The sequence below is a fragment of the Morone saxatilis genome, unplaced genomic scaffold (assembly GCF_004916995.1).
Source record: "Morone saxatilis isolate NCDOM2014 unplaced genomic scaffold, NCSU_SB_2.0 Contig19, whole genome shotgun sequence".
Taxonomy (NCBI): Eukaryota; Metazoa; Chordata; class Actinopteri; family Moronidae; genus Morone; species Morone saxatilis.
The window spans coordinates 23,523,594-23,539,778 of NW_023339751.1; the positions used below are offsets into that span (position 1 = coordinate 23,523,594).

At 39.4% G+C, this 16,185-nt stretch overlaps 1 protein-coding gene across 1 annotated transcript in view; it reads right to left on the bottom strand.

The window, feature by feature from the left end:
• LOC118329649 (echinoderm microtubule-associated protein-like 6) overlaps positions 1–16,185 on the bottom strand; it is a 90,927-nt gene that overhangs the window by 54,666 nt on the left and 20,076 nt on the right. Inside the window, exons 2-7 of the mRNA XM_035663878.1 lie at positions 12,942–13,101; positions 6,851–6,949; positions 6,708–6,776; positions 5,552–5,737; positions 4,497–4,632; positions 2,927–2,946 (exon numbers count right to left, since the gene is read on the bottom strand). Coding sequence (XP_035519771.1) covers positions 2,927–2,946; positions 4,497–4,632; positions 5,552–5,737; positions 6,708–6,776; positions 6,851–6,949; positions 12,942–13,101 — 670 coding nt within the window. The remainder of the gene's footprint in view (positions 1–2,926; positions 2,947–4,496; positions 4,633–5,551; positions 5,738–6,707; positions 6,777–6,850; positions 6,950–12,941; positions 13,102–16,185) is intronic.

Genomic DNA, 16,185 nt, shown 5'->3' on the forward strand with positions numbered 1-16,185 from the left:
AGTACTCGGGGACCTTTAGTGATCAAGACTAGGGTAAAAATCTGCCGAAGTTCCCCTTTAAAGCGAGCCTGTTCATCAAATCAAGAATATCTTCAAACGTTAGAGCCAAAATTCTCTCTTTTTATTTCCTCTGTGTTTTTTTGTTGAGCTGCAGAGGAAGGATCCAAACACAAAGAGGACATTGCTTAATAAAAATTACCTGGAAGATATCCACTTTATTCACCTGAGAGAGCTGGAGTCTCATATTAGCTTCAGATAAACTATGTGGATCAGAGGTGGAAGAATTTCTAGAAAGATTTTTTAGTTGAAAAGTAGTAGTAGTAGTAGTAGCAGCAATTCTACTGTGTAAAAGTAAAAGTCCTTTACTCAAAATCTTACTTGAATGTACTACATGAATTTTTAACTAGTTATGCCTCTACACTGGACCTTTAAAGAGTAAGTAAACCCCAAAACCAAATGTTGTCTGCTGAAATCCTGTCTATATGGGAGTTAGTGTAAAGTATTTCAATTCTAAATACAGCACTGTGCTATAAAAATGCATAGCAACGCCCTCTACTGGTTGAAATTGCTATTAAATTTCATATCGCTGGCTAATCTGGCGACGGGTGCCGTATTTGGTGGCAGCTTTTGTCACTAACCAACCCTGCTCCTGTAAAACCAACTGATATTCCCCATAGACACTGGAGAATTTGTCTCTTTGCGTTGCTAGCTTAGCTAAAGTTACAACACACACAGAAACCTTTACAAATGGCCATGAATGTGCTTCTAGCGACTGTCAAAGCTCAAGCAGATTCTTTGTTTTTAGGGATTTAGGACAAATGATGAACTTATTACACAATCATGGCTGCAGCAAAATATGACAAATGTAATATTACATCTTCTGGAGATTTCAGAAGTAACAGACTGACTCAAAGAAAGATTTAAATTTTTTTTTACATGGGAAGAAGTTACGCACACACTTTTCTTTTCTTCCAACCTCACCGTCACACTCCTGTTCCCCAGCATCTAAAATTTAATTAGCAAAGCTGTTCAGCAGCACAGCACTCGCCAATTAGAGCGTCTTCTGCCGCTGATGGCATGAATCAGCGTGTGATGTTTCCTGTAACTTTGTTAGAAACTCCTCCCTGGAGGTTCACGAGCCATAGCAACCTAATACAGGAAGAGTTTATGAGGTAAATTGGAAATAATTGGTAAAGACTTTCTGCACTGTAAGAGTGGTGTACAGAAGGAAGAATTTCTGATATGTCATCTCAGAAGTGATTATAGCAGCCAGAAGGCAGCAAAGAGGAAAACTTCACCAAATCATTTGGAAACGGAAGGAAGGAAATGGACTACAAAAATGTGATCTGATGTCTTGCTCTCATTTCATTTTGAAGTTTTTCTCTTCCTCTTTGCACTCCTGAGAAACAACACCGTGATTTATGCATGTCTATTTTACTATGCTCCTCATTAAGCTTTGTGTTGCACGACGGGTCAATAAGGAGAAACATACCAGCAGTGTGAGACTGGAGCCATGGACAAACCACATTATATCTGGCTGTCAGACACTTGGACATACACTTGGACTTACAATTTGGACATACATTGATGTACGCAAATGCCCTTTTGAAAACCAACCACTCACTGATGAGCAGTAATTGATGAGTTGTGTGAAGATGACAGAGGAGCCAGGGTTTGAGCTTCTGTCTCAAATCCTGTTTTTTATTCTTTAGAACTATTTCTGTCCCTTTTTATGTGAACAACTCAGTAAAATACCACAAATGTCTTCGAGTCTGAACATTTTCATTATTATATCTATTTTTCATATATTGTATCTCCATAACGGTCAGGTTTTCCCCTACCCTTTAAGTGGGGTCATTGGAATCAACTACAAACATTTTTGATTTTGGTCGGACAACGTGTAATAAGAACTCTTTTCAAGTTCTTTGGAGCACAACCTGGTCCTTACCTTCTCACACGGAGCTTGTTTCCATCTCCTACCCCTACAAAGGAGGAGGTGTAAATAAGAGTCTACGCTACAGTCATGCTAGCAGTTCTTTGCTTTGAGTTAAACGCTAACATGAATGTCTGAACCACACTTTTTGAGGCATTTAACATAAAAAACATGAATTTCATGATGGCACCAGGGCAGCCTCCACGGAAGGTGACCTGCGGCATCTGTAGATAAAAACTCACTTATGAGAACATTATTATCCTATGGATATATTTAATTTTTGCCTAAAGACCGTCCCAAATGTTACACACTGGACCTTTAACACTTTGGCTTGTCATGCATAAATTATTTGGTGATACCAAGCCGAATTTCATGGTAATTCATCCTACAGTTGTTATAAGTTAAGTTCAAGTATAAGTTATTACAGTCTGGACTGAAGTGGTGCACCAACAGACCAGCAGACACGGCTGATAACGGGACAAACCTTCACACCTTCTGTCTTATTCTCACCTTCACAACAGAAATAACTGAAAACCTTTCCTGTGCTCAACCCTTGTTAAAGAGGAAGCCATCTCCTGCTGAGGAGTAACATTTACCTCCTGCCCTCCAAACTTCCTCTATAGCCCTTTGAGAGGTGAAGGGGTCAACCTTTCACCTACTCCAACTCCACAAAATGAGGCCATTTCCAACTCTGACTGGGAACAGAGACAACAAAACCATTACCTCCTTCCTTTCCTCTTTTCTTTTTTCTAACTTTCAGAGATCTTCAGAGAGGAGACATGAAAAGGGGGCTAGGGGCTTAATGGCTCACCCCCACAGCTTTTTCTAAAGGAATACGTCTCTACCTCCTGCTGCTGAACGGCATTTAGCAGTAAAAAGGGGAGAGGTTCAAATATTCAGCACCCTCTGGGTTTTCCCCAAAATCAGGTCAGTTCGTTTCTTCTGCTGAAGAGAGAAGAAGACAAACTTTTACACCTCTGCTCTCCTAGTTACTGAAAACTTCTCCTCAAACACTGTCAGGGATGAGAAAGACAGAAAATCAGGTCAATCCTATCTCCAACTAGAGGCCGAGGATGACAATTTGACTGTTCAAATATGTTCAGAGGGAAAAGAGAGAGACTGAAATGGAGGTGAAGGATTCAAGCGTTCACTTTTTCAAAAGGAGGACTGAACTCAGTGGAGACTGCAGCGTCACAACCTTCAACTGACAAAAGAGTCTTCGATTTCAAAATGACCTTCTCTTCTCATTTTCTTCTGGTTTCCAGGAGACGGAGGGGAAGTGATGTGCAGAATTTGCCTTTAGAAAAAAGATATAATGATATTTAAACTCAGTGAGTTAAATTAAGTTTGAAGAAGAGGTTTAAATATCTAGTCAAGGGCATGTTTGTGAACATAGAGACGGAAAGGCCAGAGCTCCTCATTAACAGAGAGGTCTCTACAGGTATAAAGGTCTTACACACACAGTAGATGGTTAGTCAAGTCCAGGTCCTTTGTCTAACACACATTATTGTCTCCACTTCCTTCTTTCAGATGGCAACATCATACTTAACTCAGTCTCCACCTGGTATTAAACAGTAAGTAATGGTATGCGTCCATGGGGGTGTTTTTGGACACGAGGGGTCCCAGCCGGTTCCCAGCATTAGATGCTTGTCATCGCAAAGGGTCCACCCTACAGCCTATAACTGTGCAAACACTTCTGGCTGCAAACGTTGTATTAAAACACAAAAATCCCACAATAACACAAACTGACAGATCGAGGCATTAGTGGACCAGCAACTCCTTTGTACTGTGGGGTAAAAGTACCGTTTTTGTCAAATGAGTCTGTAAATTTGAAGAGAGGACAGGTTGATATAAATTTTTCAGTTTCCTGACAGAAAAGGTTGTCTGACAGCAACACTGGTAACATTTCAACTGCTTAATTTTGTCTGTAGATGTAGATTAACAGATCTATTGAGTAGTAAGATATTTTTGGTGCATAAACCTAACCAACCCATAACCACAGTGGTATAATATCAGAAAACAGTTGTTGAATCTAAACTAATAAGCAGTTGAAATGTTACAAATACTTGGAACCGAGTTTTTAGGAGGGGCTTTTTTTAGGTGGCTATAATTCTGATGCCTCAGTCCACAGCAGTACATTACTTAGCTTCTGTGCTGGTCCTCCTGTCTGCTTCTCCAAACTGGGGGCATGCCGACCTCTGTCTACTCATACACTGACTTTGGATAAGTACCTCAGACAACCCCACTTCAATAAATCTGAATCAGCTCTTTAACCTGCAAATAAAATCTGATATTGAAATTGGTCTTTGTGGCTTCCAAAAGTCTAAAATGAATTAGAAACGTGGCCTGAACTTCTGCATTCATCATATTAGTGCGATTAGTAAAATTTTATTTAGTTTAATTGATGAAGGCTGGATTCTCATCTAACCACAAATCAAAAAAAGTTCAATAAAATAAAAACTCCTGAAGATGTGTTTAGTCCAAACTGTATAAATGTAATTCTCTGTCTTGCTGATATTATGACTGTAGGGTTAGGGTTAGGGTTGTTGTGTGTGTTTTGTACCTTTGTATCCCTGCTCAGCCTCTCGCAGGTCGATCTTGGTGATTGGTTTGAAGTCGACGTCCCACAGTCGGACGCAACCATCTCGGCCTCCTGTGGCAAAACCTTCCTCGCAGGCATACATACTGAAGATACCGGCCTGCACACACACACACACACACACAAATTCACACAGCTATCATACACAATCAAGGTTTCCACTATGTATGTCTTTCATGGATGGTACCCGCTAGTGATGCTCAGATCATTTCTGATTTCTTAGTTTGAATCCACATGCTTTACTCCACTGCTGCACTAACCAATCCTGACGGCATGTTGCTTGATTTAAATAATCAATGAAGTTATGCTGCTGTGCCTTGTGTGTAAATGTGTACAGCATCTCTCTTAATAGGAGAGCTTCTCCTATTGAACCAACCCATAACCCAGGATTTTCATTATTAAAACATCTGGAACATCTTCTGCTATTAAAGTGACATCTTAAACATTTGTGTTGCTGTAAATGAGTAGACTTTTTGGAGTACTTTGTGTAATCGATTAGTCAGTCATTAGAAAACTAATCAGCCACTATTTTCATTTCATTTTCAACAGTTAATCATTTAATGGTCTAGTGTGTAACATTTAGGAGGCTCTATATTACTATTACTGTAACTGAAAATAAGAATCAGGTTGCCTTCAATGGAGTTTGCCATGTTTCTATATTGTCTCATAACGGACAAACATAACACTGTAGGCTGTAGATACGGGTGTTTTTCACGTGTTACGCTATCTTACACACTGGACCGTTAAGTCATTTTTAAGACCAAACTATCTTTTTATTTATTTTTCTCAATTTTGAGGATTTGCTGATTCTATCTTGACCTATGAAATAATAATAACAATAATCAACCATTTTGAGTTTTGGACTGATTGGACAATAGAACTAATCAATCAATTAAATAATCGATCAATCAGCTGAATAATAATGAAAATAATGGTTAATTGCAGCCCTACAGTCAGTAATACAACTTTGAGAACTTAAATGGAGGTAGAAGGTATCAGTCAGCAGGTATGAGACTCACCCCATGGGCGGCCTGAACTGTTCGTATCAAGTTGAGTCCCTTCCAGACGTAAATGTCCCCGTTGAGTGCCCCGGAGTATGTGATGTCATCTTTAGCCGATGCGACACACAGGATGGTCTGCAAGTCGCCCGTCTTCCCAAAAATGCCCCTCTTTGGAGTGAGAGCGTTACCACACAAAGACCAGAACTACAGAGAGAGAGAGAGAGAGGGAAGAGAGGGGACACACATTAAAAACCTTTCTGGCTTCATCTTTCTGTTAAAGACATCCAGAGAGAGGAGACTTTTATGTTGATGGTCTTTAAAGCTTGGTGTTGGTGCTCGAGAGGGGAGAGAGGGGAGTAGTGAGTTAAGAAAGTGTTTCTGGGTGCCCGGTTAGCTCAGTGGGTAGAGCTGGCGACCCATGTACCGAGGCTGAGTCCTTGCTGCAGCGGCCCAGGGGTTTGGAATCCGACCTGTGGCCCTATGCTGCATGTCATCCCCTCTCTCTGCCCCCCTTTCCTGTCTGTCTTCAGTTGTCACTATAATAAAGGCAATAAAAGCCCCAAAGAATATACTTTAAAAATAAAATAAAGTGTTTCTTGTTCTCTCTCAGGCTGTACCACTGGTGTTCAGCTTTAATTAATGCTTGCTTCTCACAGTGAGTTGTCTTAAAGTTTTTTGTTGGATATTCAGTTATTTATTCATGCAGTTGGCATGAATGAAAATTGAAAATACATGCAGATTATTGGTTTGATTGTTACTGTTCTTGTTACTGTTTAAGGGATTTTACCTCTGTGGTAGGGGAGAGCCGGTACAAAAGGCAATTTTCTCAGAGCCAATTGAAGTGTGTGTCTTAAACATGCATTTTATGTAATGGCCAGCAGGGAGCAGCTCCATTGGTTGTATTAGTGGGGACATTATTTGCAGACAGCAGCGTAAGTAAAGCTTACAGCGGCGTAGATCACGTACAACTATAAACCAGCCTTGAGACCTAATTATCTGTCAGATAATTCAAAAAGACAAAAAAAGTCTGAAAAATGCATTGTGCTTTAATGGAAGTGTTCATGTTTTACTTTATGTTAGCTCAGTATAGTACATTTCTTCTCTGTGTGATGACTCGATCTTGACTATTGGATCTGTGAGGATCACCGTCCTTAGTGTTTCTTTTGTGTATTACCTTGATGTGTTTGACTCCACAGCTCACCAGACGGTTTTGTTGAAACGGATCCCAGCAGATATCGAAGATCTGGAGGGAAAAAGAGACGTTAACACACACATACAGTCTATGTAACACACAAAAGCACACACACACTCTCTCACCCTGTCTGAGTGTCCGGTGGCTGTAGCCAGGATCTTCCCTCTCTTCCACTCCCAGATACACACTGTGTTCTTGGCATCCAGGCCGACCGAGGCTAACCGCTACAGAGGAGGGAGAGAGAGAGTTAGCGATCTAAATGAAAAGTCACAGAAAGCATGAGGAGAAAAAAGCTGTTTTCTGCATTAGGACACAAATATTGTGATTTTTTTGGGATTCCTTTGGGAGGTAACTATGGTAATGAATAAATAAATATTCATTCAGTGCTTTTAGCTGCTTAAAGCTAGGGTGGGTAATGAAATACAGAACCCGGACTGAAATGGATACTTTCAAAATCTAGCTGTCTCTTTCTAGTTTCTACAGTGTTACCTACCCTCGCTTTAAATCCTGTGAAGTAAAAAAAAAAAAGTAATTTATTGTGATTTTTTAAATTCACAGTTACAGTTATCTTGTGAAATAATGGAAATAATTTACAACAACTTGAATGACTTTAAGCTTTATAATTCATGACAGTGTTTCCTATAGCCTAGTCACAATAAGCCAAAGAATAATGTTGGTTCAGTGTCTGAAGTGCAGCTCGGTTTGCATTGTTTTAATTTTGATCAGAAAGAAAACAATTACATGAATTATACCCTTAATGGAGGGGAGTATATGTGTATATGTTTCTAAATAACTTAAATTGATGAGTTGAAGGTTTCAAAAGTGACAAACAATTAAAATTTGAAACTGACAAATATATCTAATTACACTGAGTTAATAATAAATAAATTCCTCGTTCTAGAACTCATAATTTCAAGGCAACTAATTTTTGAATGTCAAACTCAAATAATAAAAAATCAGGTTCACAGCTCTTTTTTAAAAAAAAAACCTTAAGTAAAAAATAAAATAAATAATACCAAATTTTCTTTTTTAGAACTCAAAGATTTAAGTTCTTCTAAAAAAGAAAAGTAATTCAACAAAACATTAGAGGTCAGCAAAGAGTTTGACTTATAACTTAAATTTTTTGTGAAGACAGTTACCTTGAAATTATTCATTCTTTTTTTTTATAGTGTTCACAGCAGAATGGACCCTGTCACTGTAATGCTGCCATATAATAAAATATATTATATATAATTATTATTACCATAACGTGTATATACATTATAAGTGGGTTTAACAATATAACATTGTAGAAACTCATTGTATGTTTTCTCTGTAAAACCTTAATCAAAAAAGTAACTAAAGCTGTTGGTGAAGAAAAAGTACATTATTTGCCTGAAATAAAGTGGAGTAAAATGGAAATACTTAATTAAAGTACAAGTAACCACGGCCGTTCTCAGGTTCCATGTTAATTTTTAGATAATTATAAATAAATGTAAATAATGTTTTCTGATGACATTTTGTTGTAAATTATCAAGCATGTTCTGCTGTTCCTTTCACACATGAAGTCAAAGTCGGACCAAATTTAGAACTTTTTTGATGTTCAGCTGTGAATTTAAACTTGCAGTGCAGCACTTGGTTCACTTCTGTAATGTAAAGTAAATTGTTAAGTAAATTGTCTAATAGATCAATGGCCAAGCAACATTGACAAGAAAACACTGAATTTGTGAAAAAGAAGCCCATTAATGACTCGTTTTACACAAACTTCTTGCAGTTACTAAATTCACTATTTGGGTTCATTGTACAGTTTTGAATATAATATGAAATATCCATCAAATATGTCACCTGAGCAAGGGGCATCAGTTTTCTAAATGATAGAAAAGAGGTCCTTTATGGAAAAAGGTTGGGAACCACTGGTATAAAGCATTCCAGGTTTAGAGGAATATTCAGAATGTGGTCCAACTTAATAATAAATCAGCTGTACCAAACCCTGAGCGCTTGATTTATTATTAAGTTGGATTTATGATAATTTTATTGATTCTGTGTTTAGTCTGATTTACTCAAAGTAGTTAAGTCATCATGACCAAAGTCCCGGCAGAAGCAAAAACTGCCGACACAACAGTATGGATTATTTACAGAGTCACTTCACTACTCAGTCTGATTCTGCTTCATTCATTTCTAACAGTTGGCCAAAGGAAACAACGCTCTGTGCATTTTATTGCCAGTTTTGAAAGCCTGAGTTTCAAATGTTTTCTACCTCAGCAATGACCCCAACAGCCATTATAAATCTGGTTTAGTGGCTAATGTTTGGACAGTTTCCACAGCAGGTTTAAATGTCTCTGTTGCTCATTTCTGGGGTATGGATAACTTTGAATACATTTTTAGAATTTACTCATTTTTATGATAACAACTGCCAATAGCTGATAAGAGATCAGCTGCTGAGGCAGGAGATCAGCCACATGCAGAGCACTCCTCCTCACATTTTATGCTTTCCAGTGAGCCCTAGCCGCATTTCAACATTGATTTCTAGTTGAAAACTGGGTGATATTCTGTCTGAACGTCTAAACCCCTCTTTTCAACCAGCTAAAATGTCAACGTGTCACAAAAAACCCACATTTGTGGAATCATTTGGGTCATGTGTCAAAGAATAGACTTTATTTCACTACTTTTATTGTCTGCCCCTTGGAAAGAAAATGGTGACCTCAATGGTGGGTATGGCCATGCTCACCAGATGTGGCAGTACTCAATAAGAAGTAAGGGTACTCATGTGGACAAAAATCAGAAGTGGCAGTACTCAGTACTTGGTGCCATTTCAGGCACCAATATTGATAGTCGGCTGGAGACAGCGTTAAAGTCCAATGTTTTGTTGAGCCATCCACCCACCTAAACCTCCTCCTTATGTGGACTTTGTTGCTCTATAAAAACATCAATCATGTCTTGCCAGACAAGAGCTGACAGACCAACTTACAAACAACAAAGCAGAACTGATATGAAAAGCCAACAGGAACTGTGAAATAAAGGAAAATTAAGATGTGCATTTTCCTTTGAGGTTTTTAGAGTTGAGAGAGAGAATGTGGCTCAAGGAGAGCAGCTGTCAACCTCCAGACCGCCACTCCAACTGCTCTGACACACTGACACACATGCTGCTATTCATTGAATGGTACCTGGCCTTGCAGCCCAGGGTGATACTTCAGGAGAAAGTTGAGAAAAGCTCCTCTGACATAATGCAAGGGACTACCAGGCAAAGAAGAGAGTTGTTTACTACTCCGCCCCTCAAGAGGAGTAGGGATTGCCTCCAGTGCTAATCAGTGTTGCCAGCTCAGTCATCGTTGTTATTCGTTGCATTAAAAAACAAAAAGACCATAAAGGAAGTTATTCTGTACTCAGGAAACAAAGTGTGATACAGGAAATGAAAAGCTGCCTTATGTGTAGTACGTCAGAAAACAACTGTCCAGTTGGAGTAGAGTATATAAATGATAAATGATAGCTTCATGAGACTAATTTGTGAACCTGTTGTGATGTCACCCATTGGTGGAGTACTATTTTCAGACCTCTAGTTTGGTATCATAGTCGTCGCTATGACATTTTGTAGGAGCCAGCAGAGGTGACGCACTGCAAGTTGAGCTGCTCTCATTGGCTGCGCAGTTTAGACTTGTCCATAGATCAGTTTGATCTGAGTTGGTGTGTTGAGCTGGACAGACTCACCGAGAGTGGCCTGTCAATAATAAGGAAGCCACGCCCAAAAGCATACAATGCTTTGTCGTCTATTTTGCTCTAATTTGGACCATAATTTACTAAATGAACATCATCATGTATGCAAGAAGACTTGAAACTAAAGATTGAGACCATAAACTCATCAAGAAACTGTTAACCATGGTCAAATTAGCAATGATAAATATGCAATGTCCAGTTATGCTTTCAATATAAAGTACAGTTTAGGCACCAAAAAGTAATAAAATGTATTTTAAATGCTCAGCTATCTGATGTCTGATTATCATTTTTGACAGAAAAGGGAAATAAAACAGTCAGTTTTGGAGGCCTACCTTATTTTGTGTGTAAACACCTCTGCACATAATTTTATTCATATATTAATACGAATCAGCAGCAGGCAGTTGTGATGTTCATACTCAGTTTATTATTAGAGTAACATGCTCTGATTGCAGGGATGAAAATATGTGTATATTTGATAACACTGTGTGTGTGAATATATATAGCTGCTCCGTGTATAATTCCAATCTTGTCATTGTGTGTTTATTTGTCGGAGTGTGTAGAACTATACATTTGAATCTCACGTGTCGCAACTTAATGACCATGGGAAAGGTAGGTCCCTCGGTAAGACCAGTTAGGAACCATTGCTCTAGTAGATTGGCGTGTCTATTACACGCTCTTTGGCGTGAGACTGGGGTGGTATGTGTGAAGGCAGCATGAGCAGAGATTGTATTTACTGTGCCACCCACTCACAGCCAGAGTCGACTTGTTTTATGTACTTCTCTCTGACGACACACTGAGCTGGGTTTCATTCTCACAGGTTTACTGACATGTGGGAGGAACTGAAGAGATGGAGGGACTGATTTCCTGGTGATCAGTGGATTGAACCCTCTACCAGTCTGAGGACATGTGAAATGATGATATTGAATCCGTCACACTGCTGTCAGATATGACACCACATGCCAGAAAACTCACTGTGAGTCAAAGTATGTTTGTTTGATGACGTTTTCAGCAGATGAACTGAGTCACATTGGAGAGTCAGTGGGAGGAAATGATGGAGCCACACACAATATAAATCAACCACAACATTGCGGGTGACTGTGTGATGGAAATATTGGCTCAGTCTGCACACACAGCGATGACTGAAATCAAATCTGTTGCATTTTTAAGACGACAACACGTTTTATATGAGCTGAAGTAACGGACTAGATTTACTAGAGGGCTTTAAGCGCAAATAAAACTTCAAATTAAAGTTCCTTGTGCATATTTTGTGCATATTTATACTAATACTCTATTACATTACAGAGGAAAATCTTGTACAATCATCTGACGCTGGTGTTACTGTTTACTTTGCACAAAGAATGTGGTAAGTTCTTAAAATCTATACAATATATAAAGTTGTTTGACTACACATTATCTGAAAGAGCTAAAATGTAAAAAAATGGCTTCCTCTTCCATCAATGAAAGATGTTGATTTTGTTTGTGCTATATTGCCAGCCTTACGCCTTAACAACCCCGCTGAACCCTCTCAATCTATTACCCTAAAGCAGTGGTTCCCAAGCTTTTTCCTTAAGGGAAAACTGACGACCCCTGACTAAGTGACATATTTTATGGATATTTCATATTACATTCCAATCTGTACAAAAAACCCAAATAGTAAACAATAGCAAAAATTGACAAGCAACAATTGCGTGAGCTAAAGAGGTTAGTATAGGTGCTGCTAGCATCAGTTATATCAGAACTGGAGGGGGGGCCCGGTTAGCTCAGTCGGCAGAGCTGGTGACCCATGTACGGAGTTGCTGCAGCGGCCCAGGTTCAAATCTGACCTGTGGCCCTTTGCTGTATGTCATCCCTTCTCTCTCTGCCCACCTTTCCTGTCTATCTTCAGCTGTCACTATGCAATAAAAGGCAAAAAAAAAAAAACTTAAAAAAAAAAAGAAGTTGAGAGTCATGATGACAGGATAAATTAGTAATACAGGCGTATAAAGACCCACAGGTAATGACTGAACCTCGCTGATGCAACACAACCGGTTAAACTGCACTTCCCCTTCATACTGACAGGTCTACGACTGGCGGAGCAGACTGAAGTATTGATATGCCAACAAATGTTTAAAGTTGTTTCTGCTTCGATTGCTGTCAAACTGTTGGAGGTGAAATGAGGCTTGTGCTTTCACAATGATTGAGAGCCATAAAATAGAACCAGGAGAGGACACAACTTTATCAATGTGTTGACAAGAATGTGTCTGCAGATTGTTTGTGTGTATGTAGGTGTGTATAGGTGTGTGTGTGTGTGTGTGTGTGTGTGAGTGTGTCTAAGTAAAGCACTATTCTTCTACGACCTTTAGCTTGATACATGAGTGTCCTTTAATGACAAAAACCATCTGTTGGACACACACAACCACAGAGGTCTGCTGGTTCAGATTATGCATCATTAATCACACTCACTGTTTGTGTGTGTGTGTGTGTGTGTGTGTGTGTGCACAGTATGAGTGCCATTTCAAACATGAAACTTGTGTGTGTGTGTGTCACCTGTCCATCAGCGCTGAATGCGAGGCAGGCAATGCCGTGTGTGTGTCCATCACGGAGCAGAGAGACGGTCTGGGCGGTGAAGGAGTCCCACACACACACATAGGGATCCTTCCCCACCTGACCGGTCGCCACCAGGGAGCGCTCCGGGTGCAACGCCAGGCTGAGGGGGGAGGAAAAAGATCTATTACTTAGGTAAAAGTACCAATACCACACTGTAAAAATACTTTTACAAGTAAAAGTCCTGTAAAAAGCAAGTGAAAAATATGCTGTCAGAGTACAATGTGAAATGTAGTTACCTCAGACACACACATGGACAACACACAGACGGTACATTGTGTATTCACATCGTGCTTTCAAACTTAACCACAAAATGCCTTAAAAAGTTAAATGTGTCATTTATAGTTGCTGTTCTTGTGAAGACAGTCTTTCTCAGTGTTTTTATGTGCCCTTGTTCTACTTTTGATCCAATCCTTTCAGTGTTTGCTCATCTTTATTAGGGCCCGAGCAGTGAGCCCTGCGATGGTCCTGTTGTATCTAAAGAAATTATTATTTTCAGCCAAAAAGAATTGCACTTTTGGCTGCTGCAACATGCTCTGATCCTCAAGAGACATGGTACACATAACAGTCGTAGCGAAAAATTACACATTCTATGGGTCTTATACATGTGCATTGAAAAATGTCTTGACAGCTGTATGGTAAATGGTCTGTACTTGTATAGGCCCTTTCTAGTCTTCTGACCAGCTCAAAGCGCTTTTACACACGTCCCAATTCACCCTTTCAGACACATTTGCACAGTGATGGCAAAGCCCATCGAACAGAAACTAACTCATTCATTCACATCCACACAATGATGCACAGCATCGGGGGCAATTGGGGGTTCAGTATCTTGCGAAAGGATACTTCCAAATCCAACCAACAACCTCCAATTAGTGGACGACCAGCTCTACCTCTGAGCCACATGTGTATTATGTCCAGATCTACAAAAAAGCCTCTTGGAGCCACATCCTAACCCGAACAGGGAGTCAGCCATTTTCATGTCTAATTTTGGCTCAATTTCTGCCATTTCTATGTGTTCTATTTTAACAAACTCCTCCCACAGAATTGATCGCATTGACTTAAAATTAGGTCAGTACCCTCTAGAGAACTCCAAAATAAAAAGTTATCAAAATCTTAAAGCTTCGCCTAACGCTGTGTCCATTGTAGCATCAAATTTCGATGTACCGCCATGAAAAAGGCAGTGGTTGTAACTAGAGTGTACTTTGTCCAATCAACCTCAACCACCTTCAAATGTCTGAAAAGAGTCCCCGCCTGAACATATCTACGTGCCAATATTTAGTCATAGTCACTACACCCCCTACTGGCAACAGGAAGTAAGCACTGTATGGCAATCATAATCAGATTTTTGTGAAATTTTTATAGCATGCTGGGGCTGGTTCATTGCTGCTTTTAGCTATAATTTATTTTTTTTCTTATTTGCTTTGTTTTTTTTTGCTTCAGTTTTGTTTTTGTGTCCTAAACGTATGGAGGGTGAAATATGACATATCTATGGATAAATGACAAAGAAATACATGTCTGCCATCTTATATCAACTTTTAGTTAAAAAAAACTCTTTCATATAAACCTGCCTTCTCTCTCCTCTTTATCTATCTCTCAGAGGGTCAGTGTGTGTTCTCCTTTACAAAGAGACTGCTATAAATACATTCGCTGCTTAATGGCATCATTATCAACACACACACACACACACACACATGCACAGACTCCTCTGCGCTCTGTTGATGGTTTAATGATCCCTGGTGCTTGAAGTGTGTGTGTGTGTGGTCACCGTAGTGACCTTGGCTTTTCCCTCTCTTCCTTCAATAAGAACCCAATCTGACATTAACAGATGTGAATCTCTCCTTTTATATTCCTCAGTCTGGGGTTTGAGAGATTGAGATAGAAAGTAAAAGAGAAAACTCACAGAAAAGTAAACTGCATGTGCGTGTGTATGTGTGTGCGTGGATTCATGAGAGGTCAGTCTTGAAGAAGTGTGTAAAAAATGTAGAGACAGTGTATGGAATAACAGAAGAATAAAATAGAACAGAAATAGAACAGGTGTGTCAGCCACAAAGCCCCATTGATCTCAGAGATGCTGTCTGCTCTGCACAAACAGACACACACACACACACCCTTCGACATCGACTCTCCTCCTCAACCTGCCAGCCAATGAGCCTGCTAGCTGCCGTGGTTGCCATGACAACCACATTGCCAAGGGCACGGGAGCTGAGGATTGAGCGCGACAACTGTAGAGTCAAGGTCAAACATCACACAACACACACACACACACACACACACACCTGAACTCACCTCTCTGCTGGCTGATACATGATGACTTCATGTTGTATTGCTCATATGTTTATTCATATTTACACTCTGAATCATTTATCGGATGTTTTTGTTCTTTTTCTACAAATTTTAGACAAATACCAGCTGGTTCAGGACTTTTATTTTATAAAATGTGTATGTGGTTTTGTTACCTATGGGGGACCTTTTCTGGCATAAACACTGACCTTGTCAGGGCCAGTAGTCCTCATGGGACCAAAGAGCGGTCCTAATGCGGCAAAATGCCATTTCTGAGGTTGTGGTTAGGGTAAAGGGTAAGGTGTGAATTGAGATTAGGTTAAGGTTAGGGTTAGTAATGAATTGGTTATGATATAGGTCAGGGTAAGGGGCTGCATGCAATTCAGCGTAATGTCCTAACAAGGATAACTGTACAAACTTGTCCGAGCGTGTTTGTGTGTGAGACATATTTACATTCATGTCATTAAACTGACATTCATTACTCAAAGACACTTGGATATAACCTCTACTGTACTACTACTCTACTATAGAGCAGCAGTACTGTTCCTACTGGAAATACAAACATGCTTACAGTACTACTATCAGCTCTACCCAATTAGATTAATTTTACACTTTTACCAAGATAGAAATAATAATAATTATCAATAATACAAATAAACACTGTAGTGACAAATACAGAAGAGCTCAAATGTTTTTATGCTTTGTGTGGTCTCTTTATCCCATTAGATATTTATTTTAATTAGCATATGACTAATTCCAAATCAATTTTTCTATTTTTGGTTTTTAGTGTGCATAGAGTTGCACTTTCAAGAAAAAATAAAGCTGAATTAAAATGTGACTAATGTAATTAAATATCTGGTTATCATGGCTCCTGTCAGTGGGTGGGATACATTAGGCAGCAAGTGAA